The sequence below is a fragment of the Myotis myotis genome, unplaced genomic scaffold, assembly GCF_014108235.1.
Source record: "Myotis myotis isolate mMyoMyo1 unplaced genomic scaffold, mMyoMyo1.p scaffold_m19_p_9, whole genome shotgun sequence".
NCBI lineage: Eukaryota > Metazoa > Chordata > Mammalia > Chiroptera > Vespertilionidae > Myotis > Myotis myotis.
In genome coordinates this window covers 81,056,876-81,084,742 of record NW_023416401.1, presented here as the reverse complement: position 1 = coordinate 81,084,742, position 27,867 = coordinate 81,056,876, and the positions used below count along the sequence as shown (strand labels likewise).

At 49.5% G+C, this 27,867-nt stretch overlaps 2 protein-coding genes and 1 non-coding gene across 6 annotated transcripts in view; 1 reads left to right on the top strand and 2 right to left on the bottom strand.

Annotated features, from left to right (window-relative positions):
• LOC118662850 (adipocyte plasma membrane associated protein) overlaps window positions 1–13,338 on the top strand; it is a 37,296-nt gene extending 23,958 nt beyond the window's left edge. For all 4 annotated transcript variants that reach the window (XM_036321801.1, XM_036321804.1, XM_036321803.1 and 1 more), the window contains 6 exons: window positions 1,575–1,667; window positions 3,365–3,481; window positions 5,061–5,235; window positions 5,827–5,961; window positions 6,410–6,602; window positions 12,219–13,338. In XM_036321801.1, coding sequence (XP_036177694.1) covers window positions 1,575–1,667; window positions 3,365–3,481; window positions 5,061–5,235; window positions 5,827–5,961; window positions 6,410–6,602; window positions 12,219–12,428 — 923 coding nt within the window. In that variant the 3' untranslated portion in view covers window positions 12,429–13,338. The remainder of the gene's footprint in view (window positions 1–1,574; window positions 1,668–3,364; window positions 3,482–5,060; window positions 5,236–5,826; window positions 5,962–6,409; window positions 6,603–12,218) is intronic.
• LOC118663859 lies at window positions 1,038–1,140 on the bottom strand. The gene has a single exon (XR_004970164.1). It is a non-coding gene; the product is annotated as a U6 spliceosomal RNA (small nuclear RNA).
• Window positions 13,339–18,413: 5,075 nt separating the features above from the next.
• On the bottom strand, window positions 18,414–27,641 carry CST7 (cystatin F). The gene is made up of 4 exons (XM_036323722.1): window positions 27,422–27,641; window positions 21,564–21,736; window positions 19,464–19,580; window positions 18,414–18,890 (listed from the first exon to the last, which is right to left on the bottom strand). The coding sequence occupies exons 1-4, from the start codon at window positions 27,489–27,491 to the stop codon at window positions 18,813–18,815; spliced, it is 438 nt and encodes a 145-aa protein (XP_036179615.1). The 5' UTR covers window positions 27,492–27,641; the 3' UTR covers window positions 18,414–18,812.
• Window positions 27,642–27,867: the final 226 nt, after the last annotated feature.

The window sequence follows — 27,867 nt, the reverse complement described above, 5'->3', positions numbered from 1 at the left end:
GTACTGAAAATTTCAAATTAATGCTTTTACTGCATTCTACAAATTTTGATAAATTGCTTTTTTTAATTTACTTTAAAAATTTTTTAATTTCTCTTGAGATTTCTTCTTTGACCCATGTGTTATTTAATTTCTAAGTATTTTGGGATTTTTCCAGATATCTTTCTGTTCTAGTTTAATTCCATTGTGATCTGAGAGTAGGCATTATGTAATTTCTAACTTTTTAAATTTGTTAAGGTGTGTTTGTTATTCCCCAAAATGTGTTCTAATTTGGTGAATGTTTCATGTGAGTTTGAGAGGAATGTATATTCTGGTATGCTTGGATTACCTAGCTGATAGGTATTCATTATATCCAGTTGATCAGTGGTGCTGTTTAGTTCAACTATGTCTTTACTGATTTTCTGGGTGCTGGACCTCTCCATTTCTGATAGAGGGATGCTAAAGTCTCCGACTCTAATAGTGGGTTAGTCTATTTCTCCTTGTTGTCCTATCAGTTTTACCTCATGTATTTTGACAGTTTGTCATTAGGCACATACACATTAAAGGTATCTTCATGGAGAATTGACCCTTTATCATTATAATGTCATTTTTCCCCCCTTGACAACTTCCTTGCTCTGAAGTTGGCTGTCTGAAATTAATATAGTTATTCTAGATTTTGTTTGTTTGTTTAGTGCTAGCGTGATACATCTTTCTCTAGTCCTCTGTTTTTAACTTATATGTGTCTTTATATTTAAAGTGAGTTTCTTATAGACAGGGTATAGTTGAGTGCTTTTTTTTTTGTTTATCTACTCTGACTTATAAGTCTCTGTCTTTTACTTGGCATGTTGAGACCATTGATGTTTAAAGTACAAATTGGTGCAGTTGGATTAGTAGCTACCATATTTGTTACTGCTTTCTATTCATTGACCTTATTTTTTGCTCCTAAGTTTGTCTTCTACTCTCTACCTTTTGTGGTTCATTCTATTTTCTGTTTTTTCTTAGCATATTAGTTACTGTTATAATTTGTTTAGTGGTTGCCCTAGAGTTTATTATAAATATTTAAAACGATGTAATGTTTCATGAATTTGCATGTCATCTTTGTGTGCGGCAATGCTAATCTCTGTTTTTTTCTAATTTTAGTGTATGTGTTGCTGAAGTGAGCACCTATTGTGCTTTAATCTTATACTGAGGGACCTCCTAGCAATTCTTCTCTTTTAGTTGGATCTGATCAGCCTCAACAGCAGACACTGATGTGAGGCAGACATGAGCACGTGCCCCTGAGTGCTAGCCCACGAGCCTGTACTCTTCTGAAAGTAGAAAATCCTCATGGTTTTATCACTGCCTGGTGTCTGCTGCACCCTTGCTTCAGTGTTAGTTCAAACCCACAGGCAGATGCCTCAAAACCCCACAGTTTTACTGCTGCACATTTTAAGGACTTTTTGTTCCCAAACATCACTTCTCCTCCATCTTCAGAAATGCCTTTTCTTCTCTGGAGATGAAAATGGCCAATAAGCCACATATGTTTTAGAAGAAGGTAATATGATCACAGTTTTAGGCCAACTCAGTAACACTCTTATTCTTTTTATTTTTTTAAACAGATGTGATATTTACTGGTACCGCAGATGGCCGGGTCATAAAAATTGAAAACGGTGAAATAGATACCATCGCCCGGTTTGGGTCGGGCCCATGCAGTAAGTTAGTCACAGTCCTCCCCATGTATGCCTTGTCTCGTCATTCAGAAAGGTGCAAAATGGCCTTATGTACCATAAGTCAGGTTCACCCTCGGAGAAAAAGAGCCCCGATCATCTGGCGATAGGCTGATTTGGGTGTTATCACATGCTCTTCATTTGCTGGTGGTCCTTGGACCTCACGGTGCCTGGTTGTCACCCTTCATTGCAATTTCCCAGCTAGGCAGTGGCCATGGCACCTGCCGCTTACTCTTAGCTCCACCCCTCTCTATTCTGCAGAGGCCCATGCTCACTTTTAAGGTAACTTGAAAATTAATAGGTTTGTTGAAATGCTACCATAGCAAAGCAGACAGCTTTGTCATTACTTGGATACTTAAATGTGATTCCTACATTAGCTTCTTAGGAATTTCAGCAGTGTCATTCAAAGTGAAAATACCCTGAAGTCACTCGAATTTTAGAAAACTAGAGCAGAAAAATCTTATTGTTTAAACACTGGTAGTCCTGACTTCTTCTTATCATTTTTTAATAGCTGAAATGTTTTTTTTTAAGTGATGCCTTTTCATTGTGAAATGCAAACAACACAAAAGTACGAAGAAGAAAGTAAAAATCACCCCGGAATCTTCTCAGATGTAATTGTTATTAACATTTTAGTGAATAACTTTTCAGATATCTTTCTGTTCATGAAAACTCACAGCCACCCATGGTTATATGGGGTGGACTCATACTTTACATTTGGTTCTTTAACCTGCCCTTTTCCACTCCATATTTTGGCTGTAAGTATCCTCTGGTAAGCACCCTGCAGCAAGCACCCTCCTTCTGCTGTAACTGCGTCTGCAGTGAACACTCTGCAGTAAGCACCTTGTAGGAAGCATCCTGTTGTAAGCACTCCTGCAGTGAACATCTGCTTTCAGCACTCCATTGCAAGCACCCCACAGTGGGCACCCCACAGTGGGCACCCTGCAGGAAATATGCATTGCCACAGTTTTTTAAAATCCTCACCTGACGATATGTTTTACTGATTTTAGAGAGAGAGGGCTGGGGGTGAGAGGAAGAGAAACATTCATGTGAGAGAGAGACATTGATCAGCTGCCTCCCGCATACACACGGACCGGGGATCAAACCCGCAACCTAGGCATGTGCCCTGACCAGGAATGGAACCTGCAACCTTTTTTGGTGCCAGGGACCGCACTCAACCAACTGAGCAACACCAGCTAGGGCCCCAAAGGTTTTAAAAGAGTGTAGGTCGTAGAGCAAGAGAGTTAACCTAAGGAATAAAATAGAACTCTCCCTTTATGCCAGGAGGAGAGAAAACCATGCTACTAGATGGGCAGAGTATTCATATCAGGCCGTTGGGATGAACCTCCCAGCTCCTGAGGTTCTGTGGGGATTCTGGAATCGAGGCCTGGGTCCTGATGACATCCCTGTGTTAACTGTTCAAGTCTTGGGATGCTGATGTGAACATGATTCTTGGGTACCAGTTGCTGTGTAAATGCCCAGACCTGGATTCTCAGGTGGTCCCTCTGGACATGCTGGACAGTTGTCCTAAATCCTAGGTGCTAGAGTACTGGGGTGCGGGTCTGTATCCCATTGCATGGTATATAGAACTATGCATAAATTTAGGAAGGGATGGTGGGATGAGGTGCTTACACACTAATGGGGGCACAGACCAGCCCCTGATTCCTGTCCGTTTCTTTCCCTAGAAACCCGAGACGACGAGCCTACTTGTGGAAGACCCCTGGGCATCCGGGTGGGGCCCAATGGGACCCTTTTTGTGGTTGACGCATACAAGGGGCTATTTGAAGTGAATCCCTGGACACGTATGTGACAATATCTTATTTCCTTCTGTGATGATTTCAGATTTTTTAAACAATATGTGCATAAGTGAACTTAAGAGAATTTGTTCAATACAGTCAGCTGGAGACTGATATTTCTTACTCATTGAATAGTACTGCAAGCATCGCCTTACAAATATCAGCTAGCATAAGCACCATATAAATCCTTACTTGTGTGCATTTACTCAGCACCCTGATTTCCTCCGGCGTTTGTGTTTTAGCCACAGATCTCAAGAGGAGGTTATTAGACCTCCATCCATCCATCTTTATTTTTCTGTCTCTCTCTTTAAAAAAATATTTTTATTGATTTCGGAGAGGAAGGGAGAGGGAGAGAAAGGTAGAAACATCAGTGATGAGAGAGAATCATTGATAGGCTGCCTGCTGCACACCCCACACTGGGGATCGAGCCTACAACCTAGGCATGTGCCCTGACTGGGAATTGAGCCATGACCTCCTGGTTCATAGGTCGACCCTCAACCACTGAGCCATGCTGGCTGGGCTTTCTGTGTTTCTCTTGACGTCTTGTCTTCCTGTTTGTTTTCTGCCTCTCAGTCTTTTCTTATCCTTATCCTTCGTCTATGTCTTTTCATTTTCTTTCTCTAGCTTTTCCTCCCGTTCCTTTCCCCTGTCTGGTCATGATGTCATCTTGAGCAGTGGCATAACATTCGCTGTATGTGCTTTGGCAGGGGAGGGTCGTACCATGGAGGAGTTTGTTATCATGGAAGGTGCGTGGGGCCCTGGGTCCAGGCACTGCAGACCAACTGCATGGGTCTGCCATGCTATTGTCTGGCTGTGTGACTATGCAGGTTACTTAGTCTCTCTGTGAACACTGTCCTCATCCATGATAGGGATAATGTAGTAGCCTTCCTTGTGGGATTGTTGTGAGGATTTCAGTGATATACATGGAAAGAGTTTGACACTCAATAAATGTTCTACTATTTAAAAAACCTACTACTTTCTTTAAAAAAATAGTTTTTTATTGATTTTAGAGAAGTAGGGAGAGAGAGAGAGATAGAAACATTAGCGAGAGAAATATTGATCAGCTGCCTCCTGCACACCCCTATTGGGGATCAAGCCCGGAACCCGGGCATGTGCCCCAACTGGGAATCAAACCGGCAGCCTCTTGGTGTATAGGATGACACTCAATCCACCAAGCCTCACTGACTGAGCTACTCTTATTTCTTTATTTAAAAGCAGATGAATAGAACATTTTATATTTCTCTCAAGCAAACAAATCGAGTGTTGCCTTTTACATAAACTTTTAAGTCAGTTGATCTCGATAAAAGAAAGTTCCTCATTCTCAGGGAAAGGGTTTTGCTTTAATGTAGTCTAAAAGTATTCATCAGCTAACTGATGAAAGAACGGAAAACACTTTATTGTAAGAAGCAATGCATTTTTTGACATATGGCATAGAGAGGTTCATTTTAGTTTTTCTTTTTAAATCAGGCTAATTAATATTTCAAAATTATTGTGATACGAGTTCTTAGAACAAAAGCACGTCACTCTCGTCTTTCCTTCCTTTCTTCATTCCTTTCCTTTTCTCCTTTTCTTCTTTGCACTTCAGGTGAAGTGAAATTGTTGCTGTCCTCCGACATACCCATCGAGGGGCGGAAAATGTCCTTTGTGAACGACCTCACAATAACTCGGGATGGGAGGAAGATTTATTTTACAGATTCCAGCAGCAAATGGCAAAGACGAGATTTTCTGCTTCTGGTTATGGAGGGAACGGATGATGGGCGGTGAGTGTGTATTTCACATCTTTGCTCAGTGAGATCATCAGTCAGGCAGGGTAGCTTTAGCAGAGCGGATTGCTTCTAGGAATCTTTGGAGTGTTTCTGAGCATAGTATTTCAGCATTTCAGATAGGACCTTACTGGCTTCTGGAAATGGGTGATGGGTGCAACAGAACAGAGCAAGGGGACCTTACTTTCTCTTTGATGTGATGAATAAAAATAGGCCTGTTCGTGTGAGGATGTGGTCTGGGCAGTCTGGGAGAGACCTACAAGCAGGCCTGGGTTTTAGGTTGTCTCTCTAAAGGGAACTCTGGTGAGGCTGGAGCCATGATGGCCCTGTGGTGTTGAGCCTGCTCCCGGTCAGTGAGAGAATGACTGGGGGATGTCTGGAAGAGGATGCCTGGGGCTGCCGTGGGTGGGGAAGGGCTCCTAGGGGCCAGCCTGGGCCCAGGTCTGAGCAGGGGGCCACCAGGGGCCTTGTCACTCCAGTGTGAGGCTGAGTCCCTTCCCGCAGGTCCCTGCCCAGAGGTGAGCCAGGCTCCAGCCCAGCAGGGGGTTGTGGACTCCCGGCGTGACCCTTTGCTGTTGGCACCCACAGCCTGCTGGAGTACGATACTGAGACCAAAGAAGTAAAGGTTTTACTGGACCAGTTGCGGTTCGCTAACGGAGTGCAGCTTTCTCCTGACGAGGACTTCGTCCTGGTGGCAGAGTTGACCATGGCCAGGATAAGGAGGTGCGTGTGGCATCTGCTGAGCGGCCCGTGTTCACCAGAGAGCCCTGTGCCCGGGGTGGGTGTGGAGGTGTCAGTTGAGAGAATTCGAGAATCGACAGGGCACCTTCTCCTTTGTGTAATGATGTCAAACATCATACTCAAGGGCGTGTTTTCTTCCCCCATGTCTCACCTACTTGAGTGTCACCATCTGGGAGAGTCTCAGTTTAATGCCGATGCACATCCCGTGTGCCTTCCCTATCGGTGGGTCTTGGCGCACCACATCCCCAACCGCCTCCAGCTGGGCCCAGTGCTCGAGCGCCTCTTTCAGCAGCTGCACTTTTGTTCATAGTGGACATACTTATAGTTATTTTCATAAACTTATTGGAACCAAGACTAATTTTGTGGTTGGCTAAAGTTTTTCCTTAAATTGGGGGGCTGCTGCTCATACCTACTTGGGTGACTTTTTCAGAGTCTACGTGTCTGGCCTGATGAAGGGAGGGGTCGACATGTTCGTGGAGAACCTGCCTGGATTCCCAGACAACATCCGGCCCAGCAGCTCCGGGGGTTACTGGGTCTGCATGTCGAGCATTCGCCCCAACCCTGGGTTTTCAATGTTGGATTTCTTATCCGAGAGACCTTATATTAAAAGAATGATTTTTAAGGTAACTGAAAACTATAATTCTAAGATTCAAAACTATAATTAGAAGATGCATCTAATTATGATCTAGTTTGATTTATAGCTCTAAAAATTCTAGTTCTGCTTGTAATATTTAGTACTTTTAGTGATTTCTTTAAACACCTTTTATTCTTCAGCCTGACATGAAATGTAAACATTTGGACCCTTTGATTTTTTTTTTCTGGTTTTCTGGTCTAGGCGTTTTTATCATCACCCTCACCAGCATGACTTTTTGGTGTCTCTACCCTGCCTGTCAGCCTCCCTCTTCCTGCTCTGCGATGGCTTTTTAAGGTCTCTCTTCTCCTCCAAACCCTGGATCCTGGCCTTCCCCTCCCTGTCAGCAGTTGACACTGCTTCTCCTCAAAGAGTTCCCAGGTGCCTCTTCCTGTGGCCATACGTGTAACTCACTCACCTTGGACCCATGCTGCCTTGCTCCCTCCTCCCTTCTTGGAACCTCCTGCCAGTCACCCCTCTCCGTAGGATTTTGCCCTTTGACATCTTAGCACACCGATTCTTCCCCATTTAAAACAAATCATTCACCCTTGCCAACGGCCAGCAGACCATTCAACACAGCCTTTAAATGTTGAGCATCCTACCCTTTCTTCCAGTGGCTTCCACGAAATGCCCCGAATGTAAAACACATTTTACAGTGGGAATGAGTCACTTGCTGATACAGGTACTTCCTTCATACAGAAATTTTATTTTCTGAAAAGCTTCTTTTTACAGGCTGAATAGTATCTGAAATTGATATTGAATATTTGCATAGATATTAAAATATTTATAACTTAAAGTCCTGAAAGGTAGCAGGCAGAAATTACTGAGGCCATGTGGTGCCAGGTCCTGTGTTTGGGCCCCAGTGAGGGGCTGCATTCACCTGCTCGGTCAGGCTGTTCCATGGCCTTCAGTGTTGTTCTGAGTTTAGCGGTCAATGTAGCAAATCCTGATTAGTTCAGAAAGAACACATCCTCCTCTATGTATGGCTGACTTCAGAGCCAACATCTGTTTCCGTTGGAATCTAGGAGGAGGCAGAAGGGTAGAGTGGCAAGAAGAAGAGTTTCGAAGATCACACCAGCTGATCAGCTGTGGTCTCTCTGCTTCAGTTGCTCCATCTGTCAAGTGGGAAGAATAGTAGCAATTCATTACATGCTGAAAACATATAATGCGAATATGCACATAATGCCCTTCGCTGAGTGTAGTAAGTGTTCAGTTTCTGGCCCTCTTAGCTTTTCTGCAGCCAGGATGTGGCCCCTGGGTGGTGCGTGCTGCCTCTCCCTGATAGAATGTGTGCTTCATCAGAGCAGGCACTTTTCTGTTTAGTTTACTCCTTTATCCTCAGCACCGAGAACAGTGTCTGGCACATAGTAGGCACTCAGAAGTTTCTGTTGAATAAATGAGTGATTCGAGAGCTGAGGCCATAAATATGAGAGAGAGCTGGAGCAGTGGGGTGTGTTCCTGGTGACGGAGAACATGGTTAGGGTCCCTGGGGCAGGAGAGCTCAGCATCTGTGTGTGACCTGAGACATGACAGGCGTTAGCAGGTGGGAGAAGCGGGCGAGGATCCCGGCCTTGTAGGAGGTTAGATTTTATTCAAAATGGGATCAAAGTCATTGGGGATTTTTTATTTTTTATTTTTGATACAATATCAGACATAGAAAAGTAGCAAGAAAGGCACAAAGAACTTTTTTCAAGAACTGTTTGCAAGTTAGTTGTTGCCTGATGCCCCTCAGATACTTAGTGTATTTCCTACAACAAGGACACTCTCCCTCAAGACCACCTGCCCAGACAGGAAAGTTACATGAACACCTGCTGCTGTCCAGCCGCACAGCCCATTCAGGTTGCTGCGGTTGCCCCAGTGATGTCCTTGGTTATTCAGCCCAGGATCAGACATTGCTTCCAGCCAACACACCTCCTCATTCTCCTGCGGTCTGGAGCAGCTCCCCAGTTTTGACCTGTTGGAAGGTTGCGGGTCAGTTATATTTCAGGAAGCCTCTCCATTTGGGTGCAGGTGTTTCTCGTGGTTAGAGTCAGGGTATGCATCTCTGGCAGAGACCACAGAGTGCAGCTGGGTTTTCAGTGTGTCCTGCAGGAGGGGGCTGATGCCACCATGTCCCGTGCTGGAGTTCATCTGATTCGGTGGTGAATGCCAGGCTTCTCCCCTGTGAAGCCACCCTTTTTCCTCTGTAATTAATGAGTATTTTGTTTGGAGGCACTTTACTTTTTTAAATTTTATTTTAATTAATTAATTAATATTTAATTTAATTTATTTATTGTGGGGAGGCACTTTATAACTAAGTAAATATTAGTATTATCTTATGGTTACCTATTTTACTCAGTGGGTTATATAATCTGTTACTATCATTATTTATTTGTTATTTCAGAGAGAGGAAGGGAGAGGGAGCGGGAGCGGGAGAGGGAGCGGGAGCGGGAGCGGGAGAGGGAGAGGGAGAGGGAGAGGGAGAGGGAGAGGGAGAGGGAGAGGGAGAGGGAGAGGGAGAGGGAGAGGGAAACATCAGTGATGAGAGAGAATCATTGATCGGCTGCCTCCTGCATGCCCCCTACTGAGGATTGAGCCTACAACCCCATCATGTGCCCTGACCAGGAATTGAACCATCCTGGTTCATGGGTTGACACTCAGCCACTGAGCCACACCGGCAGGGCTATCATTATTTACTTTGATACTTAGGTTGTCCAGCCGTGGCCACTGAGAGCCCTTCAGTGTGGCTCCGTGGCCTTACATTCACCTATTATTCTTGGGTGGTTCCTCACTTTCTGGCTCATCTCATCCTTTCCCCACCCCAGCTCTGGAATCAGCCACTTCCTCAAGGAGCCTGGTTCCTTCTAGAGGAGATCTGGGGCTAAGTGCCACATAACTGCTCCCAGGCCCCCTCATGGACAAAGCAGGGAATGTATTTTGCATGTGTAGTCATACATGTATACACATATACGTATATACAATGTACATACACACATTTACACCTACATTTATTTATCATCTGTTTATTTAAATTGAAAACCATAAGTAAAGCTGGTATCCCTACATCCAGCTTAATACCCAGGGTCTATTCTAGTTTTCTTCCTTTTGTATTTGTACTTCCTTTTTCTATTCGTGAGAAACCTGGATCCCCTTATCCTCCGTACCTATTTGATCAGATTCCCCAAATGTCACCAATTTGTAGCCATTGTCCCCTGTCACATGGTCTCTGCTAGGGCTCTAGCACCAGCCTGGGCCTCCTCCCTCCTCGTGGCCATGTTGTGGGGCCAGTCTTTCTTCCGAGGGGCTCTGAAACTTGCACAGCTTCCCCAGGTGAACACCCTCCTCATCCTGCTTAAGCTCTGACCCCCTACTCCGCCTCACTGTCCTTTCCCTTCCCTCAGTGTGGACTCTCCCTCACCCTGTTCAGACTGACTCCCTGGACTAGCCACTGGGGTTCCCCTTTTGCTCAGTGCCAAAGTTGCTGTATGTCTGCACACACCTGCCTCACTTGCCCTGCACGCTGCTGCTTGACTGAACTGTTTGAGAGGGGAGTAATGTGTTACAAAGAAGGTTGTAAAAAGATAACAGCTGCCCTGTGGAGAACAGCTTGCAGGAGGGTTCCACTGCTTGGGGAGCCCATGTGGAGGTGGTTAGAGTGGTCGGGAGAGGCGTGGGCAGAGCCCAGGGAGGGGTTGGTAATGCACAACAGATGACAATACCCCTGGGTGCTGGCTTGTAGGCTGGAGAGAGGGGGATTAAGTGTGAGGGCTGAGTTCCTGGCTTCAGCAGCTGGTGTCAGGAGCCCCATCTCCTGAGCTGGGGAGTCTGTTGAGTTTGAAGAGCTGTTAGAAAGTCCAGGTGGAAATTCCCAGGTAGTGAGGAATTTAGCTCTGGGCATCGGAAATAGAGGCAGAGATTTGAGAGCTTCCTGGGAAAGTGACTAGTTAAACTAACGAGAAGGGATGAGATCTCTTAGGTACAAAATGGAGAGAGGAGGACCTATGGCTGAAGGGAGGTGGGATTTCATGGGTCCTGGAAAGCCTTGTGGAATATTTTGAGCTGTAATGCAACTTTGATCCATCACTATAGAACCTTCTAGACCAGGGGTGGGCACACTTTTTGACTCGAGGGCCACAATGGGTTCTTAAACTGGACCAGAGGGCTGGAACAAAAGCATGGATGGAGTGTTTGTGTGAACTAATATAAATTCAAAGTAAACATCATTACGTAAAAGGGTACGGCCTTTTTTTTTTTAGTTTTATTCATTTCAAACGGGTCGGATCCGGCCCGCGGGCCGTAGTTTGCCCACGGCTGTTCTAGACCACAGTCAACTTGTATGTCTATTTGAACATTTCCAGTGACTAGGAGACATTATTCATTGGACATCTGTAATTGTGTGGCTATTTCCCCTTTTATTAGAAGGCTGAACTTTGACTATTGAGTTCATTTGCTGTTCTTATGCAGTGGTGTCCTTTGTCATCATTTTCTACATGTTATCTTTCTGCTCTGCCAGAAATTTATGTATCTCACCATGTTTTTCTTTGCTAAAACCTTTCAATAGCTCCAGGAGCCTCTTGGCCCAGCCGAGCCAGGGGCTAGGCTCCTGGAGGTGCCTGCTCAGCGTGGGCGTCTTTGGTCTCTACACTGGCTGCAGGAGGGCCTAGAGCTGCCTCGTGTCTCACAGGGCAGGGACTGTTGATGTGACCTGCTGAGGTTTTTGTCTTTAACGTGAACTGCTTTCAGATCTCCATCATTTGCACCTTGCACAGTTGAAATATCTTAAATATAATCAGAGGGCTTGGCATTTATTCCTGTCGGGCTGTGCTGGTTTTAACCCGGCATTCTGGGGTTGATGTCACGCTGTGTCTTCCTCATATGTGATTTGTGCTTTTGTGTTCAGCCAGGGCATCCAGAGGTACCTACATTGCAGGATTGGGGGGTATCGCATAAGGCTGTTGGATAGCCACTGTCCTCGTGCTATGTTAGCCTTGCCTCTTGTATGCAAGTAACAGGAGGCGCCTTGGCCTGATCTGCCCCAGGCAAGGGGCAAGGCTGGGGGAGACCTGCTGTGGGACAGGCCTTGTGCTGGGAGTAGGGAACTGGTTTGACCTGGCTCTGCCCTATATGGCTTCCTCGTTACTGGAGGAGCTGGGCCCTTTCTAGATGGTGAGGGGCTGTGGAGTCTGTTAAACAATAAAATTCAACAGAATAAATTTTAAAGAGCTTATTGGCTTTTTCAATGATTCATGAACTGGGCAGCACGCAGTCTAACAGATAAAAAGCAGCTCCAAGAAGATGTACAAAATGAGAGACTTTTATAGGCAGAAGGGAATAGGAACAAGGACATCACACTGAGCAAAAACCATGTTGGTGGCTGCAAGGTCACTTTCCTGTAGGGGGCGCAGGGCTGTCAGGCAGATGACCTAACTAGTGCTCATTAGGGACTGATTCCTGATTGACTGGCTTAAGATTCCATTTCTGGGGGAGCCTAAACTGTAAATAAATGAAGTCTTGGTTTGGTGACGTGGGCTTACTATCAGCGATTCCATTGGGGGCCTGTTATCTTGTTTTTAAAAGGTCACATTCTTTAGTCAGTAGGTCAACTTCTCACACTGTGCTTCCCTTCCAGCTGTTTAGTCAGGAGACGGTGATGAAGTTTGTGCCACGGTATAGCCTCGCCCTAGAACTCAGCAGCAGTGGTACCATCCAGAGAAGTCTGCACGATCCTGACGGGCAGGTGGCCACCTACATCAGCGAAGCGCACGAGCATGACGGGTACCTCTACCTGGGCTCCTTCAGGTCCCCCTTCCTCTGCAGACTCAGCCTTCAGTCTCTTTAGCCACCCGATGGCAGCCCTGATCGTGGCTGTGCCAGGAGTTGGCACATGGCACCACCTGGTCCAGGAGGCACCATGGACACAGCCCTTTTCATTTGTAGCACTGTTCCTTGGAAGTGTGGTGTGACCCTGGGGAGGTATGTGCCCCTGCAGGACAGACTCACCTGGGTTTGACTTTGCACTTAGAGGGAAGCATAGCATATGCCATTGGGAGATATGTTCATGTAAAGCCATTTTCTCTTAAAAAATTCTAAGTACGGTAGTTCTCTAGGACTTGGGGGGCATCATGCACTTTTAGCAGGCCTCAGAGTTTTGATGGCTAGAGCAGTAGATGAGTTGTCCAGGCATCTGGCTCTGTCCTGCCAGCCTCAGTATCTTCATTATAAAACAGGGTGATGCCTGCTTATGGGGAGGAGCAAAGGAAGGGCAAGGAGTGCTCAGTGCAAAAGGGCCTGTGCAAGCGCTGACCTCAGCACGACTTCTCCAGAGCTGAGCAGGGCACGGCCTCCACCCCTGGCCTTTTCCTCCCATTGCTTCCACCCCCAACCTCCTCCGGCTCATAACAGGGTTTTAAAAAAACTCCTGAGTCCTGTCATATACAGGCAGGGATCTGAGTAAGTGCATAGGAGAAGCATGATTTCAAAAGCTCCAAGAGGACTACCCGGTTACTCTCTGAACAACCTACCACACGAATGAATGACCCAGCAGCTGGGTGAGTTTAGGGCAGTCCTATTTACACTCCTTTGTTCCTCACCTCTAGACCCACAGGTGTGAATAGTACGGGTGTTAATGTCATATTTGCTTCAGTGTCAAAAGCCCAAAGTTGCTCTATGTCTACACACTGGTCATAGTTTTGTCAGGGAGACCTCTGTAGTGATGATAATTAAATAAACGTTTATGCTGATTAACCGTTTGTGATGGTGTTGCCTAGGAGTTTCTTCTCTTCTTTAAATATAATTATCAGTGACTGATATCTGACTCCAACCCATGCTGATGTGAGGATCGTTTTAGCTGGGGTCTTGTTTTAGGGTCAAGCAGTTCCTCTGGGGATCCCTCAGGGGGCAGCAGCGGCCTCAGGCCATTGCCTCCGTCCTTAATTCATTCTTGGGTAAGTTGATAGCACACTGCTCCCTGTTTTCCAACCTACAGAGTGGGGCTGATACCTGTTTCTGAAGAAATGTCCTGAAGGACAGTTTGGGCTTCTGGGATAGTTTTTAAGAACTTGATTGGACAGTATTTTAATAGGTAATGAATGATACAGTTCAAAGGGGATTGAGAGCTGTGGTGAAATCTGAACCTTTGTGTCTTGTCTCACTGGCTGGCCTCCAACCCCTTCCCTCCCTTTTCCAGTGTAGCCAGCTCCGCCCATGCCCTGGTCAGCCTGATTTTGGGGGAAGGAAGTCCGGAGTCTAGCGGTGGCCTCATCTCTGTCACCCTCCTCCGGCCGGCTTTATGTAGCAACAGTAGAACCGAGTCAAAGACTGGCTTCAGTCTACTAAAAAAAAAAAAAGACCGTACCCTTTTATGTAATGATGTTTATTTTGAATTTATATTAGTTCACACAAACACTCCATCCATGCTTTTGTTCCGGCCCTCCGGTCCAGTTTAAGAACCCATTGTGGGCCTCGAGTCAAAAAGTTTGCCCACCCCTGAGTCTAGGTGGTGCAACCCGTATTGTCTCATATGAATGACTTACTATTTATGTAACTTTACAGGAAAGGAAATTGAGTAGTGATTATTAAATATTTTAAATAGATAATGTTGTACCCCATATAGCAAGTATATAAGAATAATGGGGTAAAACCCCGTCGTTCTGCCACAAAAATCAATTTAAATGTTTGGGGCCTAAAGAGGTAGACGTCTTTTTAAAAAAATAGTTTTTAATTGATTTTAGAGAAAGAGGAAAGGGGAGGGATAGAGAGATAGAAATATCAAAGAAAGACACATTGATCAGCTGCCTCTAGCATACCCCCCACTGGGAATCGAACCAGGGAACTCTTGGTTCATGGGTTGGCGCTCAACCACTGAGCCACACCAGCTGGGTGTTAAGTAGACTTCTTGAATGAGAAGAAAGGGCTTTGCTTTTAGTGCTTAATTTTTACTGTTACAAAGAAGCTGGTAAATTGCTTTTCACAGTTTTCAGCAAAGGAGTCTTGATTTGATTTAGATGTTGACTTTTTGTCTCAAAGTGTCATTTCCTGTATTTTATTCGGTAGTTTGCCATGGTGAAGTGCAAAATATAACCTTATTAGGTTTGAATATGTGATACGCTTTTATTGTAAACAAAATGGATTTGCTCTAATGTGAATTACTAACATGGTTTTAAAATTAAATCAAGTTGTTCATTCACTGTGTGCTTCTTTATTATCTATCATAAAAACCCTATTATGACTCATTACTGCTTTTTATAGGACAGAAGACCCATTTTGATATTTTTATTACGACTATACACTTGCAGAATGGTCTACAGTTTAGAAAGTGTTTTCATGTACTCAGACCTTTTAACGATGCAAGGAGATAGGGCCTCATTTTACAGGTAGGAGCTGAGGCTGGTGTGTAAATGACTTGCCTAGAGTCACAGCCAGCACACAACTGAGCCAGGATCTGTTCTGTGACTGTGGAATCTGCTGGGGAAGCTGGGAGACGGGGCTGGGTGGCGTGAGGGCCTGGCTCTGCGGTGGCCACCGCCCAGCCTGAGGGTCAGATCCTGGCTGCAGGGCAGAGTTCCCTGGGCTGCCCAGCTCCCTGGGGTGGGCTGGGCATTATTGTGGTTCACACTTCCAGAGGTGGTCTCCATGGGTACTGGTGAGACTTTCATCACAGTCTGAGCTTATCTGCAACCTCAAGAGGCCCAGGTTGCGTGAATGTCTGGAGCTGGGGGCACCTGGGGAGGAGGGTGGAGGGCCGTGGCCAGGGAAAGCTAGGTCACTTAGGACAGGACTGACAGAATTTTGATGGTTTTGAGAAAGTGCTTCTTTTTGGTCATAGTTCTAGTGTGTCTTAGAATACTGGGCACTTAACTTTGCATGTTCTCCATGACAATACCATCAGATGATGGTACAGCTTTCCTCTGAGGAGAGTAAAGCTGATGAGTTTTTAAAAACAGGTAGAGTTGGGTTTGCAGTTCAGGACTTGAGTTCACTGGTTGACATCCGCCACCTGTGGTCAGTACACTGTCTCCATGTGGGGCTTGGTTTCCTCTGTTTGAACCCACTGCAGGCCTCTCTGGCTCCTTCCCTGGTGGCGCTTTGGTGTGCTGAGTCCCGAGAGAACAGTCTCTCACCGTGGTCAGAGTTAGGAGGATGGGAACGTTGGGCGGAGCAGACACAGTCAGTGCACGCAGTGCCTGCTCTCCAGGAAGCTGGGGCAAAATGTCTCCGGAGGTTTGTTTAGTAGACACAGCTCTGGGGGAGACAAAGGTACGCCAGCTGCTGATTTCCAAGTTACAAGGCAGCTTCACCCTGGCTTGCCACCCAGCCCCTTTCCTTCTGGTGTCACCATGGGAGGTTTAAGAGTTATCTGAAGACAAGCAATTACTTCTGTGAGGGACACTGCATAAAACAGATTGGGGTTGGGGGATAGAACTGTGGGTGCATTATAAAGCAGAGCCCCTCTCTACCTGGATTCGGGCCCTGGGGACCTCAGGGAGGGAGGGTTTGCAGAAGCCTGAGGTTGGGGGACATAGTCCACTGGCTTCTGTCTTGGCTGGTTTGCCATAGTTCTAAGACTTTGTCAACTTATAGGAGGCAGTCAATTCCTGGACCCAAGTGGTGGTGTGAAAATCGTGGGTATACGTTAGGGTTCAAAGAGAGTTCTGAGATGGGGTTTGAGGCTTTCTCTTCCCTGCCAGGAGGGAAGGTTAGCCCATAAGTCTTCTGGCTGGGCAGGGGCGGTGGTGGGGAGGAGAGGCGGGGAAAGAGGGTTCAAATGCAGCTCCTAGCAGGTGTGCTGTGAGGCTGCAAGGCAGCTCTCCCCAACAGCTTCCTTCGTGTGAATTCTCATTTCTGACCTGCCTGTTAAACCAGTGGGGTGGGGCTGTCTGGAGGTCTGAGTAATTTTAGGACAGGCCTGGCCTTGGTGAGCTCTGGTCTGTACTTAAGTGTGAGGACTAACTGGGAGCTCAGAATCTGGGGTCCTCCTCATTTGCTGCATTATCGTGCACAAGTCACAAAGGCCCCCTGAGCTGTGTTCTGAAGCCCACCTGGCTTATGCTCTTGGGGTCAGTGCTCCTGCCATCTTGTTCATGTAGGGCAGCGGCTCTCAACCTGTGGGTCGCCAACCTGTGGGTCGCGACACCTTTGGGGGTCGAACAACCCTTTCACAGGGGTCGCCTAAGACCATCGGAAAACATATATAATTACATATTGTTTTTGTGATTAATCACTATGCTTTAATTATGTTCAATTTGTAACAATGAAAATACATCCTGCACATCAGATATTTACATTACGATTCATGACAGTAGCACAATTACAGTTATGAAGTAGCAACGAAAATAATTTTATGGTTGGGGGTCACCACATGAGGAACTGTATTAAAGGGTCGCGCATTAGGAAGGTTGAGAACCACTGATGTAGGGGGTCAACAGCACTGAGTGAACTCACTTTTCTTTATGAAAGCATTGCCTTCAGGGGCCTTTAGAATCATAGGATAAATTAAATGTCTTGTGTCATAGTTGCTCCCCGTGTCCCTGAATTAAATGACCAGAAGGAGGTGAATCAAGGCAGCAAAAAACATTGAGGATTTGGAATCATAGTTTTCTGTCATCACTGAAGGAAGCTGTGGGTTATTTTGGTTATTCACGTTGATCAAGTTTATGACGTGTGCCAATTGCCATACATATTTAATGCGGATTTCCTTTTTCCTGTGAATGATCCAGGTCCATGTGTTTTTTTTAAAGGCAACAACATATTTTGTACCAGCCCATAGTTTGAAGAAGGCGTTGGGAGGTAGAATTTCCAAAGGGGGGCCTGCATCTGCACCAGGCTTACTGGCGCGGGGTGTCTGGGGGCATCTTCTCTGAGTGAAGCCTCAGGGCTCTCAGCCTGTGGCATGTCCTGGGCTCCTCCTCTGCGGTCCAGTCTTACACCCTTCCAGTGCGAGCGCGAGGCCTGTCTTACACGGACCCTGGGTGGTCTCCTCCTGTGCCCCCAGTGGTGGGTCTGTGTGTGTGTAGGTGCTTCCTCTGCTGGGTAAGTCTGTGTGTGGGGGTCTCCCTCTCCTGCTGGGTCTGTGTGTGTGGGTGCTCCCTCTCCTGGGTGGGTCTGTATGTGGGGGTCTCATCTCCTGGGTGGGTCTATGTGTGGGGGTCTCATCTCCTGGGTGGGTCTGTGTGTGGGGGTGCTCCCTGTCCTGGTGGGTCTGTGTGTAGGGGTGCTCCCTGTCCTGGTGGGTCTGTGTGTAGGGGTGCTCCCTGTCCTGGTGGGTCTGTGGGGCGGGGGGGTAACTCCCTCTCCCGGGTGGGTCTGTGTGTGTGGGTCTCTGTCCCCTGGGTGAGGCTATGCTCCCTGTCCTGGTGAGTCTGTGTGGGGGGGTGCTCTCCCTTCTGGGTGAGTCTGTGGGTGTGGGTACCCCCTCTCTTAGGTGAATCTCTGTGGGGGATGCTCCTCCTGAGTGGGGATGTGTGGGATATTATCCCAGCACCCTGTTATACCCACTTGTCCAGACACAGCTGTGCATTTGCTGAGTCTCTAAGGCAGCTGAGAGGATTGAGTGGACATCCCCTGTCAGAAGGAAGCACAGCTGGCAGGTGGACGCCCTCTTGGGGTGCCCCTACCCTGCCGGTTCATGGTATGGACATAGGCTGGCCTGGTTCTGGCTCTCTGGTCTCCTGTATGTTGTGTTCATGGACTAAAGGCTGGAAAGCCCTGGACACTTTGTGGAAGTCACCTGGACCGGTCAGGCTCTCAGTGAGGGGGCCCCTCACCGCCCACCTCACCTTCCTGAGACCCTGTAACAGGTAAAGCAGCAGCCATTGCTTTGAGATGGTCAGTTCTTATTCATGTTTATTTATAACTTCATTGATGAAAGGTCAAGGTGCTCAATAGCAGCTGAATCCCTTCGTCCAGTGTGCAAGTATTCAGGCGAAAGGATAGATCTCGGGCTTGCATCGGGGACCCAGGGCCTGGGTGGGAGGGGCTCCTTCAGGAGTTGAGAGCCCAGAACATTTCCACTGGAGGATTTAGTCCTGTATGTTCAGACTCTGAATCCAGGCACACAGCATCAGCAGAATTAGCTTAGGAGAGAATTCGAAGTATTTATTTTAACTGTGGGGCGGTCACTCTTCCATCCCAGTTACTCTGTAATGAGCCCGTGGGCACTTCCATTCTGCTTGCCGGGAGATACTACTTCAGAAGTGCCAGCAGCTGTGGTATTGCTGAGAGGCAGTCAGTGACAGTGGAGAACGGGCACCTCGAACCTCTGGAGCCAGGGGATGACCCAGACTTCAGAGTAACAACTGAGGATCTGAAACAAAGAAGGGCACCTTAAGAATCGCGCTGCCTGCCACAGGCAGGGACCACCGCCTCGCCGAGGCTGCCACTTGCAGCTCTGCAGTTTCCAGTGCTGCCGCCTGTGTGTGCATGCATGTGTGTGCGTGCACATGTGTGTGCATGCTTGTGCGTTTTCCTTACTGAGGAGTTCTCTCCATACCCCGAGGGTCCTTGTGAAAAAATGTCAAACCTACAGACATTGAAAGAGTAATTCAAGAACATATACTTTTGCCTATAGTTACAAATTCTTAAATGTTGCCGCATTTGGTTTCCCCCTGCTTGTGTATATACATTTCTGAATTATTTGAAAGGTCTTTTTTTGCTCTAACCTGCCCCTGAATGTGGATGTGCCTCTGAGGAGGGGGTCTCTCCTCTATGCCTCCCGTGTCTGTAGGATCCTGTTGTACACTGGGAGACCTGGATTCAAGAGTGAAATCTGGAACTGTGGGGGTAGAGAAAGGATGCAGGAGTGTTTCCCAGAGCCATGGCGAGGGGGTGGGGCTAGGAAAGCGGGGAGGGGTCTGAGGAGTGAGGCCCCTTTGTTTACCATCTTCAAGGTGTGGTTGGTCTGGAAGTCACAGTTGTCCAGACTGGGGTGCTTGGTTTTCTTGCAAGTAGTTCTGCCAATTTCCATGTCCAGCATGTATTTCAGGCCTTTCACTATCTAAAGAGAGCAGAGGGCAGGGCCTGGGTTACATGGTTCAGCCCAGCAGAGGGCGGCTTTAGGACAGATGGTGAGGGTGCCCTGATGGGACTGGTCCCTCCCTGCCCTCTGGAAAGGGAGTGAGTGGTGGAGAGGGAATGTGGAACATACTCCAACCGCTGAAGAAAGCCTGTGACTGGACCCCAGGCCCCTCCCGGTTCTCTCCTTTCTTCGCTCCTCTCATTCCTGCTCAGGGACTTAGCTCTTGGTTCCAGGGGCGAAACGTGGGCTCTGTGTCCTGTCTTAGGACAGCCCTTCCTCCCCAGGCCTCTCCATTGGGCATCAGGAGGGTGGCAGAGGCGGGGTGCCGTGGGGCTGCCCCGGCCTCAGGGCCGTGGTGAAGTCCTGCCCTGGCCCCCTCCCATGCCCCAGTCACCCACAGTCACCTGCCCTGTGTGGCCTTTACATGGGGTGAGGGCAAGCAGTGTTTCTGCTGGCTCCTCACCATTCCTGGCAACAGAGTGGGCATTTTCTTTTCAGTTACAGCCTTTCTTCACTTGGATGTGGCAGCAACCTGGTCTCGCCCCACCACGTACCAAGTGAAATCCAGTCCCCAGCGTCACAGAGGGATAATGCACCCCTGCCCCCAAAGGCTCGGGCACTCGGCTCTGGGCATCTTGCACTCGCAGTGGTCCTGCAGGAGGCCTCACACAGTCTCCGGAGCTGTGTCCTTGGAGTGATGACACTCGGACTCTTTCCATGGAAACCTTATTAAAAACCCTCCCCACACCAGACTGCCTTCTAGAAAATGCTTCTCTAAGTATAAAAAGGCACTGCTCGCCCTGGCCAGCGTGGCTCAGTTGGTTGGGCGTCATCCCAGGCACCGAAAGGTTGCCGGTTCCATTCCCGGTCAGAGCACACGCCTGGTAGGGGGCGTACCGGAGGCAGCAGATTGATGTTTCGCTCTTGCATTGATATTTCTCTCTTTCTCCCTCTTCCTTCCTCTCTCTCTGAAAATCAATTTTAAAAATCTTAAAAAAAATACACTGCTCTTAAAAAGTTTGCAATTTTCCAAAAGAATAAACACGGTTGTAAAAATCACCTATAATTATGTGACCCAAGGTAACCAACCATTAATAGTTATGTACAAACTGGCAGCATCTTTCCTCCTTCACGCACCACCAAACCCATGGGAATGTGTGGGTTTTGTCCAAAAGCCAGCTTCCCACAGCCGGGAACTTCCCTTTGAGTGGCTGTACAGTATCCCTGGTTTCAGGAAAGGCAGAGACGTGGGCAGCCACGTCGTCATTGTGGCTCATCACTATTCTGCATCCCTTATCCCAAGCTGACCCTGTGTCCTCAGGACACAGATGAGCAAGACCTGGCTCTGCCCTGTAGAGTCCCCTCTAGGTGGGAGGTGGCTGAGCCATCCTGTGACAACTTCACAGGGTGTGACACTGAGGCAAGGCTGGTGGAGGACGGGTTTGTGTGTGGGGGAGGGGGTGCATTCTGGGCAAAGCTCATATGTGAAATAAGTCCCAGGTGGAGAACGTCAAAAGGTGCTATGGGGCTGTGGCTCTGATGAGGGGGTGAGGCAGGGGTGGGGCCCTAGGCCGGGGCAACTGTGGCAGGTGGGGCAGTAGGCCCCTCCAAGGGGCAGCATCTTCATCAGTTTGGTTCCTGATGCCCAGCTTCTGGTTTCTCCCCACCCAAAGCCTTCAGCAGGCTCACGTCTAGTCCCCGTTCCACCCCAGCCCACCTCTGTGCTACTCCCAGTGGCTCTACCCTGAAGAAGTTGGTTTCCATAAGAGACGGTCCCGGACTTTTTGTTCAAGTCTGGTGACACTGGTGGCCTGGTTGTAGGCTCTCTGTGGCTGCCACTGCCAGCCTCCTGGCCTGTTTTGTGTTCTAGATGACCAGGGCGCTGGACGGTGGGCCCCTGTGGGGTAGGAGCCTCTGCAGCCTGGCCCCAGAGATGCTGGCCACCAGCACCTAGATGCTCACCTGGACCAGGGCTCTGCTGACATGGGACTCCTTGAACAAGAAGATGTCATTCGTGCAGTTGTTGAACCTTTCAACACTGTATCTGGCTGCTTTGAGGACTCCTGGGTTGTTGGTGTTGATTGTTTTGGGAAATCCCGGCTTCACACCTGAGTTAAAGGTCTGGGAACAAACATCTGAAAGAGAAACACAGAACCAGACAAGAACACTGTTGTTAATGGGGCCCTTGGTCCAGGGTCTTCACACCTTGGTGCTCAGTTCTCTCTGCTCCCAGTGTGGTCCCCAGCCTGTCTAGCTCGTCACTTATCTGCCCTCCCCTCACCGATCCATCCTCCCCTCACCACCTACCCTCTGCTCTCCTGTCCACCCTCCCTGGCCCATCCAGCCCCTCCCCTCCACAACCCCCCCAGTGCAATTCTTGTGAATCCCCATGGTTGCCCTGAGGACCAGGCGAGGTGGGTGTTACGATGATGGGTTAGATACAGTTCCTGTCCCTGCCCACACAGCCCCCTTCAGAACCCAGGGTTATTTCCAATGCGTCTTAAAGAAACCCTGAACATGTCTGGAGGTGGCAGAGCCTCGGGACAGGATGTAGCCTCAGGGTGTCAGGAGAAGTCGCTCCAGCTGTCCTTCAAGGCCAACATCTGGCCCCGACCCCTCAGCTTGTCTCCAACAAGTGGACCACAGGGAAGTGCCCAAGGCTGGTCCCGCCTTCTCACCGACAAGGAGGCTGCTGCTTTCCTCCACCTCGGGGCTCTTGTTAGCATCTCCCCAGCTTCCAGGCCTCGCTCCTAGGGGCCCCGTTCCCCAGGCAGCACCATAGCACCTGGTGCTCCTCACCTTGCTGCCTCTTTCTGCACTGTTTCGGGTACAAGTCTGAGGACAGGGCCAGGCCTGGGTGACTTCATCGCACATGGCTCCTTTATGGAGCTGGCAGTGGTGGAGGGAGGGAGGGAGGACTGGACTTCCTGTCCCAAGGAGGCCCATGTTTGGATAAAAGGTGGGGAAAGCAACCTGGGGGGCTTCCCCTACCACCACACCCCAGCCTCTGGCAGCCAGGCAGAACCAGGGACCCCGCCACCCTCCTCGGCTCCCCACATCCTCCTCTCCCAGCCCCCACAGCAGCAGGCCCAGGCGGACCCGAGGCTCCTCCCTGAAGAAGAACCTGACTTCACTCCTTGGTTCAGTCCCCACGGGCTGAGCCCTCTTCATCCCGCATGTGCAGGGGGTGCAGAAGCTTATGTTCGCTGGAGCTCATGCTCCGCAAATAAACAGGCAAGAAAAACCTCAGAGCAGCGAGTGAGGAGAGGGAGGAGCTGTGCAGGGATTTGTCCGCAGAGAGCAGGTCGGGCTGAGCCATTTTCACGGATCCGGATGGAGGGCCTGAGCGTGGGCCGCGGGGCAGAGGTGTTCCAGGGCTCGCTCCAAAGCGAGGAGGCGTGGGGAGAAATGCTCAGAGGCCAGGCTGGCCCGGTGGGGGTGTGTGCTAATCCAGGCTATGAACATTGGCTTTTATTATAAAGAACATGGGAATGTGAAAACCCACAGGCTGTGTGAATTGCAACGTGAACATGGCCTTTTCTGGTTGCTGGCTCCTGGTGAATCTGTCAGTTTTACTGCAGTGGTCATGTACTGCTTGTATATTGAAAAGTTAAAAGTTTTAGGGGGAAATCTAAATAAACCAGGAGGGAGGGAGTGTGGGAAGAAGCTTTTTAGGTCTGTGAACTTCTCTTTACTAAGACTTTCCCCAGATGTTCCTGAAAAATTAGCATGCCACACCACAGGCTGGCAACGGCCCAGGCACAAATTTTATTTCATTCGCTATATTAAATGGTGTCAAGTTCAGCTTTTCGGTGGCCCAGCTGGTGGCAGGTGCTCTGTAGCCACACGTGGTGGTGACTGCCATCTGGGCCGGCAGGGCCTTGGGTCCTGCAGAGGTAGGTAGGGTTAGCATGTGGCAGGGGTGCCCAAGCAACAGGAAGTGGAGAGGGGGTGTGAGGGCAGCAGCAGCGCCAACCCCACAGGCTCCCGGCTTAGAGATTTCTGCTGCCGTGAGCTCCCCCACTCGTTCCACACAGCGTCCCTGAGGTTCTGCCTTGCAATAGTCCAGCCCTCAAATGACATCCTCACAGGAGCCGAAGCCCTCACTTGAGGGGCTGAAGACTGAAGCATGAAAACTGTTTCTGTCCCTTGAGCTCCAGGAGCTGGGCTGCTCAGGCTGCGTCAGGCCCAGAGCCTTCATTTCCCGGCTCCCCACGTGGCTCCCACGCCCATGCACGCTGATGCTAACAAGGTGGGGACGCTACTCCTGGGGGCTGTGCTTACTGACTCTCGGTTTTGACAAGAACTGTTTGGGGAAGGAGCTTGCGTTCTGCTCATCACTGAAGTCTACACAGCAGTTTCCAGTTACTGCATGGTCCCCAGCCCCCCCCCCGCCCCCCCCCACCCCCCCCCGCCGTGGATTAATACAGCCATTGCTTTTTCTGATTATAAGCTTACCTATTTGGGGTAGGAAATTTGAAAAATACAGAACAGTTTAACAAAAATATATCCCAAACTCTCCAAGGTAACCACTTTAACTGTTTTTTTTTTTTTTAAAAAAAATAAATAAATAAATAAAATGTATTACATTTAATTTTGCTTGAATTTAGCAGAATTAAAACAGTGAAGTGAAATCAGGTGAGGCTGAACCTCAGATGAATATGTAATGTTAGTTTCTAAGTGATTTTGGTAAAGTTAGAAAAAAGTTATGGAAAATATTGAAGTTGCTTTATTTTTAGTTAGCTACATGTTTCCTAAAATGTCAGTTTCAAGTCATCACAGGGGTCCAAACAAACAATAAAAGCTCCTTTTTTAATTTTAAAAAAAGTTGAAAAGTCACACCAGTTTTAGGATGACTCAAGAGAAATTAACAGAAGGGCTGATCATGAAGAGGCGACTCCCCTTCAGGGAAGAAGACAAACAGGTCCCTGGACCCCATCCCGGAGTCAGCCCCACCTGCCTGCCTGCTGTCCTCTGCGCTGCGGGGAGGGGGCGGGGAGCAGGGAAGCCTGCTCTGCAGCGGCTTGGGTGCCCATTCTACAGGCGAGGAAACTGAGGCCTCAGAGGAGTGCAGAGCACGCTTAGTTCTAGAGGCCATGCTCTCCCTTTCCTCACTCAAGAAGTATCATTTGGCAGCTGCTATGGGCAATGCCAAGGTGACTCTGAGACTAGGGAGTCCACAGTACAAGAAGGGAGGCAGGATGCAGGCCCCCGGCTGAGCCCATCCAGGAAAGTGACTGTAACCTGCCGTGAGGGAGAGCGCTGAGCGAGGGAGCTAGGGCTGGGGAGACCAGTAGCAAATGACCTAAATGAGGAGGGGAGAGCAGAGTGTGACATGGTGGCCGAGTGCAGCTTTCCAGGAGCGCTAACAGGTTCATTTCCCCTAAATTCTGCCGGGCTGGGGCGGGGCAGGGGGGGGGGCGGTGGGGGTGGCGGTGAGCTGCTGGGGGCTCTGCATTTAGGTGAGTGCAGCTTAGTGCTTACGCTTAGGGAGAAGCCAGCTTCCCAGATGGTGCCGCCACCCTAGGGGGGTTAGAGTAACTGTCACCCCCCCTTCCCACAGGAAGACCCTGGGATCTGTTCTCAGAAGTTGAGGGGGAAGCTGTGGGGGCCTTGGGTACAGGGTGGGTGTGAGGGGGCGAGAGAACCAGGCCTGGGATTGAGTTCCCATCTCTGTTCCACCACCAGACAGAGGGGCCTTCAAGCCCCTGGTTCTGAGGCCCGCATCTGTCAAATGAAGGATGTACTTGAGAGGATTGAAGCTGGGGTAGGGTGAGTGGGGTGGGACAGCCTGGGGCTGCCAGGACCGGGCTGGAGAGACTCAGGAGCAAGGCTGGGGTGGGCGGCTGCAAGCACTCCAGGCTCAGTGAGCATGCCTTCCATGTCCATGCCAGTCAAGCCTCGCTAGGGACCAAGGGGCTGGGTTATTGACCCATTTCATGGGTCAAGAGACTGACGCTTAGGGAGGCTCCAGGCTCCACAGTTACCAGGCTCAGGGAGTCTGCGTGTCCCGAGGCCTGCGTGTGAGTGTGAACTCTAAACACTCTGCCTGGGGCTTGGTGGCAGAGAGCAGGTCTAAGGGGCTGGCCGGGCTGGCTGAGCAGGGCTTTGGCAGGGAGGGGTAGGCGCAGCGTGGCGGGGAGGGGAGTGTATGGAGAGGGCTCTGTTTAGTAGGAAACACCAGCAGAGGGGGCAACTCTGGTGATAGGGCACTAAGACTAGGATAAGGATTCCCCATGCATCCTGGACCTGTCCCTGCTCTGTAGGGGATGACACTGAGGCAAGCAGAAGGAACTTACATGTGTTCTGAATAACTGCATCCATACAGCTGAAAGGCAGGGACCACATCCCTCCACAGGTCCCCTCACTAAGGTTTGAGGAGTGCGCTTCTCTGGTCTGAGCACCCCCTTTCCTCCCCCTGGCTTGTCCCCTCCTATGGCACTAGGGGGGCACAGGAAGACAGTGGCACCCAATCAGGACAGGCTGGAAAGCGGGGGTGCGGGTGGGGAGGGTTTCACTGTGTGAGCTAAGAATGAAGCTCTGGGAGCAGGAGGAGGCAGGGGAACCTGTTTCCATAGCCCCTGAGACAGTGTCACCAGGAGGGGGGTGACCCCTCCATGGATTGAGAGGCACTGGGGCTGGCCCCTTGTACTGGTCCTGCCTGAACACCCCCCACTTGGTGTCCTTGGCCAGGCTCCAGCCCCCCCTGAAGAACACGGAGGGCAGGAACCAGCCTCCGCCTGGGCATTGCCCCTGCTCCCCAAGCAGTGGCTGTGACCGGAGCAGGTCATCCCGGCCTCCAGCACCAGCTTCCTCGGTGGCTAAAGGAGGTGAGACAGGGGCCTCTAGGTCTTCACCATCATCTATGGCAGTGGTTCCCAACCTTCCTAATGCCGCGACCCTTTAATACAGCTCCTCATGTTGTGGTGACCCCCAATCATAAAATTGTTTTCGTTGCTACTTCATAACTGTAGTTTTACTACTGTTATGAATCATAATGTAAATATCTGATATGCAGGATGCATTTTCATTGTTACAAACTGAACATAAAGCATAGTGATTAATCACAAAAATAATATGTAATTTTATATGTGTTTTCCGATGGTCTTATGCGACCCCTGTGAAAGGGTCATTCGACCCCCAAAGGGGTCGCGACCCACAGGTTGAGAACCACTGATCTAGTGGCCTATGCTTCTGGTGCTGGGAAGGCATTTTCAACTCCGTGTGTGTGTGTGTGTGTGTGTGTGTGTGTGTGTGTGTGTGTAGGCAGGGGCTCCCTGGCCATGTGAACTGGGGGCAAGTTGCCAACCCTAGCTGTGCCTCAGTTTCCAGGAGCAAAGGCTACCCTTCTCTTCCTCCCCTCTCCCCAGCGCTGGCCAGGCAGGAAGGGTGACAGTGTCTGATCATCAGGTCCCTAGAGCCAAGTCACAGGGCAGCAGCCAGCAGGCAGGAACGGCTGGCCATCAGGTAGAAACTGCCTGCCCACACCCATTCCTCTGTCCCCACGGAGGGGCATGAGGAGCCTCCCCTGGATCAGGGAGCAGCCGAGAACAGAAGTCTTCCCTCATCTCCAGGTGGCACTAAACCCTATTCCCAAACCCCTAGGACCCCTTGGAAGGCAGGAACCCCTGGGACCTCTGGAAGGCAGCTGCTGCCAGCCCTGGGTCCTCGGCCTCGCAGCCATACCTGCTAGGGCTGCCCAAACAGGACTGTGCTTCGGGGCCTGGGCATGGGAAGAGGAGCTCATGGCACCTGGCTCCTACAGCAGTCTGGGCATTGTGTCCGAGGGAGGCAGAACCCAGGGGACACCCTCCACTTACCTGGGGACAGGTCCCCCGTGGCGCTCAAGACCAGGCTGCCCAAGGCAAGCAGCGCCCAGGCTGGCCGCATAGCTTCGGGGAAGGCAGTGCTGGCTGTGGGCCCTGGGGGAGGTGCTGGGGCACATGTTGGGGGACCCTGCAAACTGCCCCGCCCAGAGGGGGCTGCCTGCCTTGTTACTGGCAGGGGTGGTAGTTTCTTGCTAAATCATTTGACCAGAAGCTGTTCATCTCCACTTCTATCGGCTACACCGTCAACCACTTCCTTTATTCAAGTTTCCAAAGCGTGATGATTCTTTTTTTTCTGCGAGGGGAGGGGGAAGAGAATGAGACCTGTGAACAAACCACCTCTGTCTCCTACCCTCGAAACACCCAGAAGAGACATTGCATTAAAAAAAAAATTAGGGATTTTCAGAAGCAGAATCACGTGGGTTTCCTTCTGCAAACCG

Excerpts from the sequence above, each read along its gene's own strand:
- CST7 (XM_036323722.1), bottom strand. The coding sequence starts at position 27,491 with ATGCGGCCAGCCTGGGCGCTGCTTGCCTTGGGCAGCCTGGTCTTGAGC. Across the intron at positions 21,737-27,421 it reads CACGGGGGACCTGTCCCCAG|ATGTTTGTTCCCAGACCTTT; the intron begins GTAAGTGGAGGG and ends TTTCTCTTTCAG. Across the intron at positions 18,891-19,463 it reads CCAACCACACCTTGAAGATG|ATCCTCAGTTGTTACTCTGA; the intron begins GTAAACAAAGGG and ends TCTTTGTTTCAG.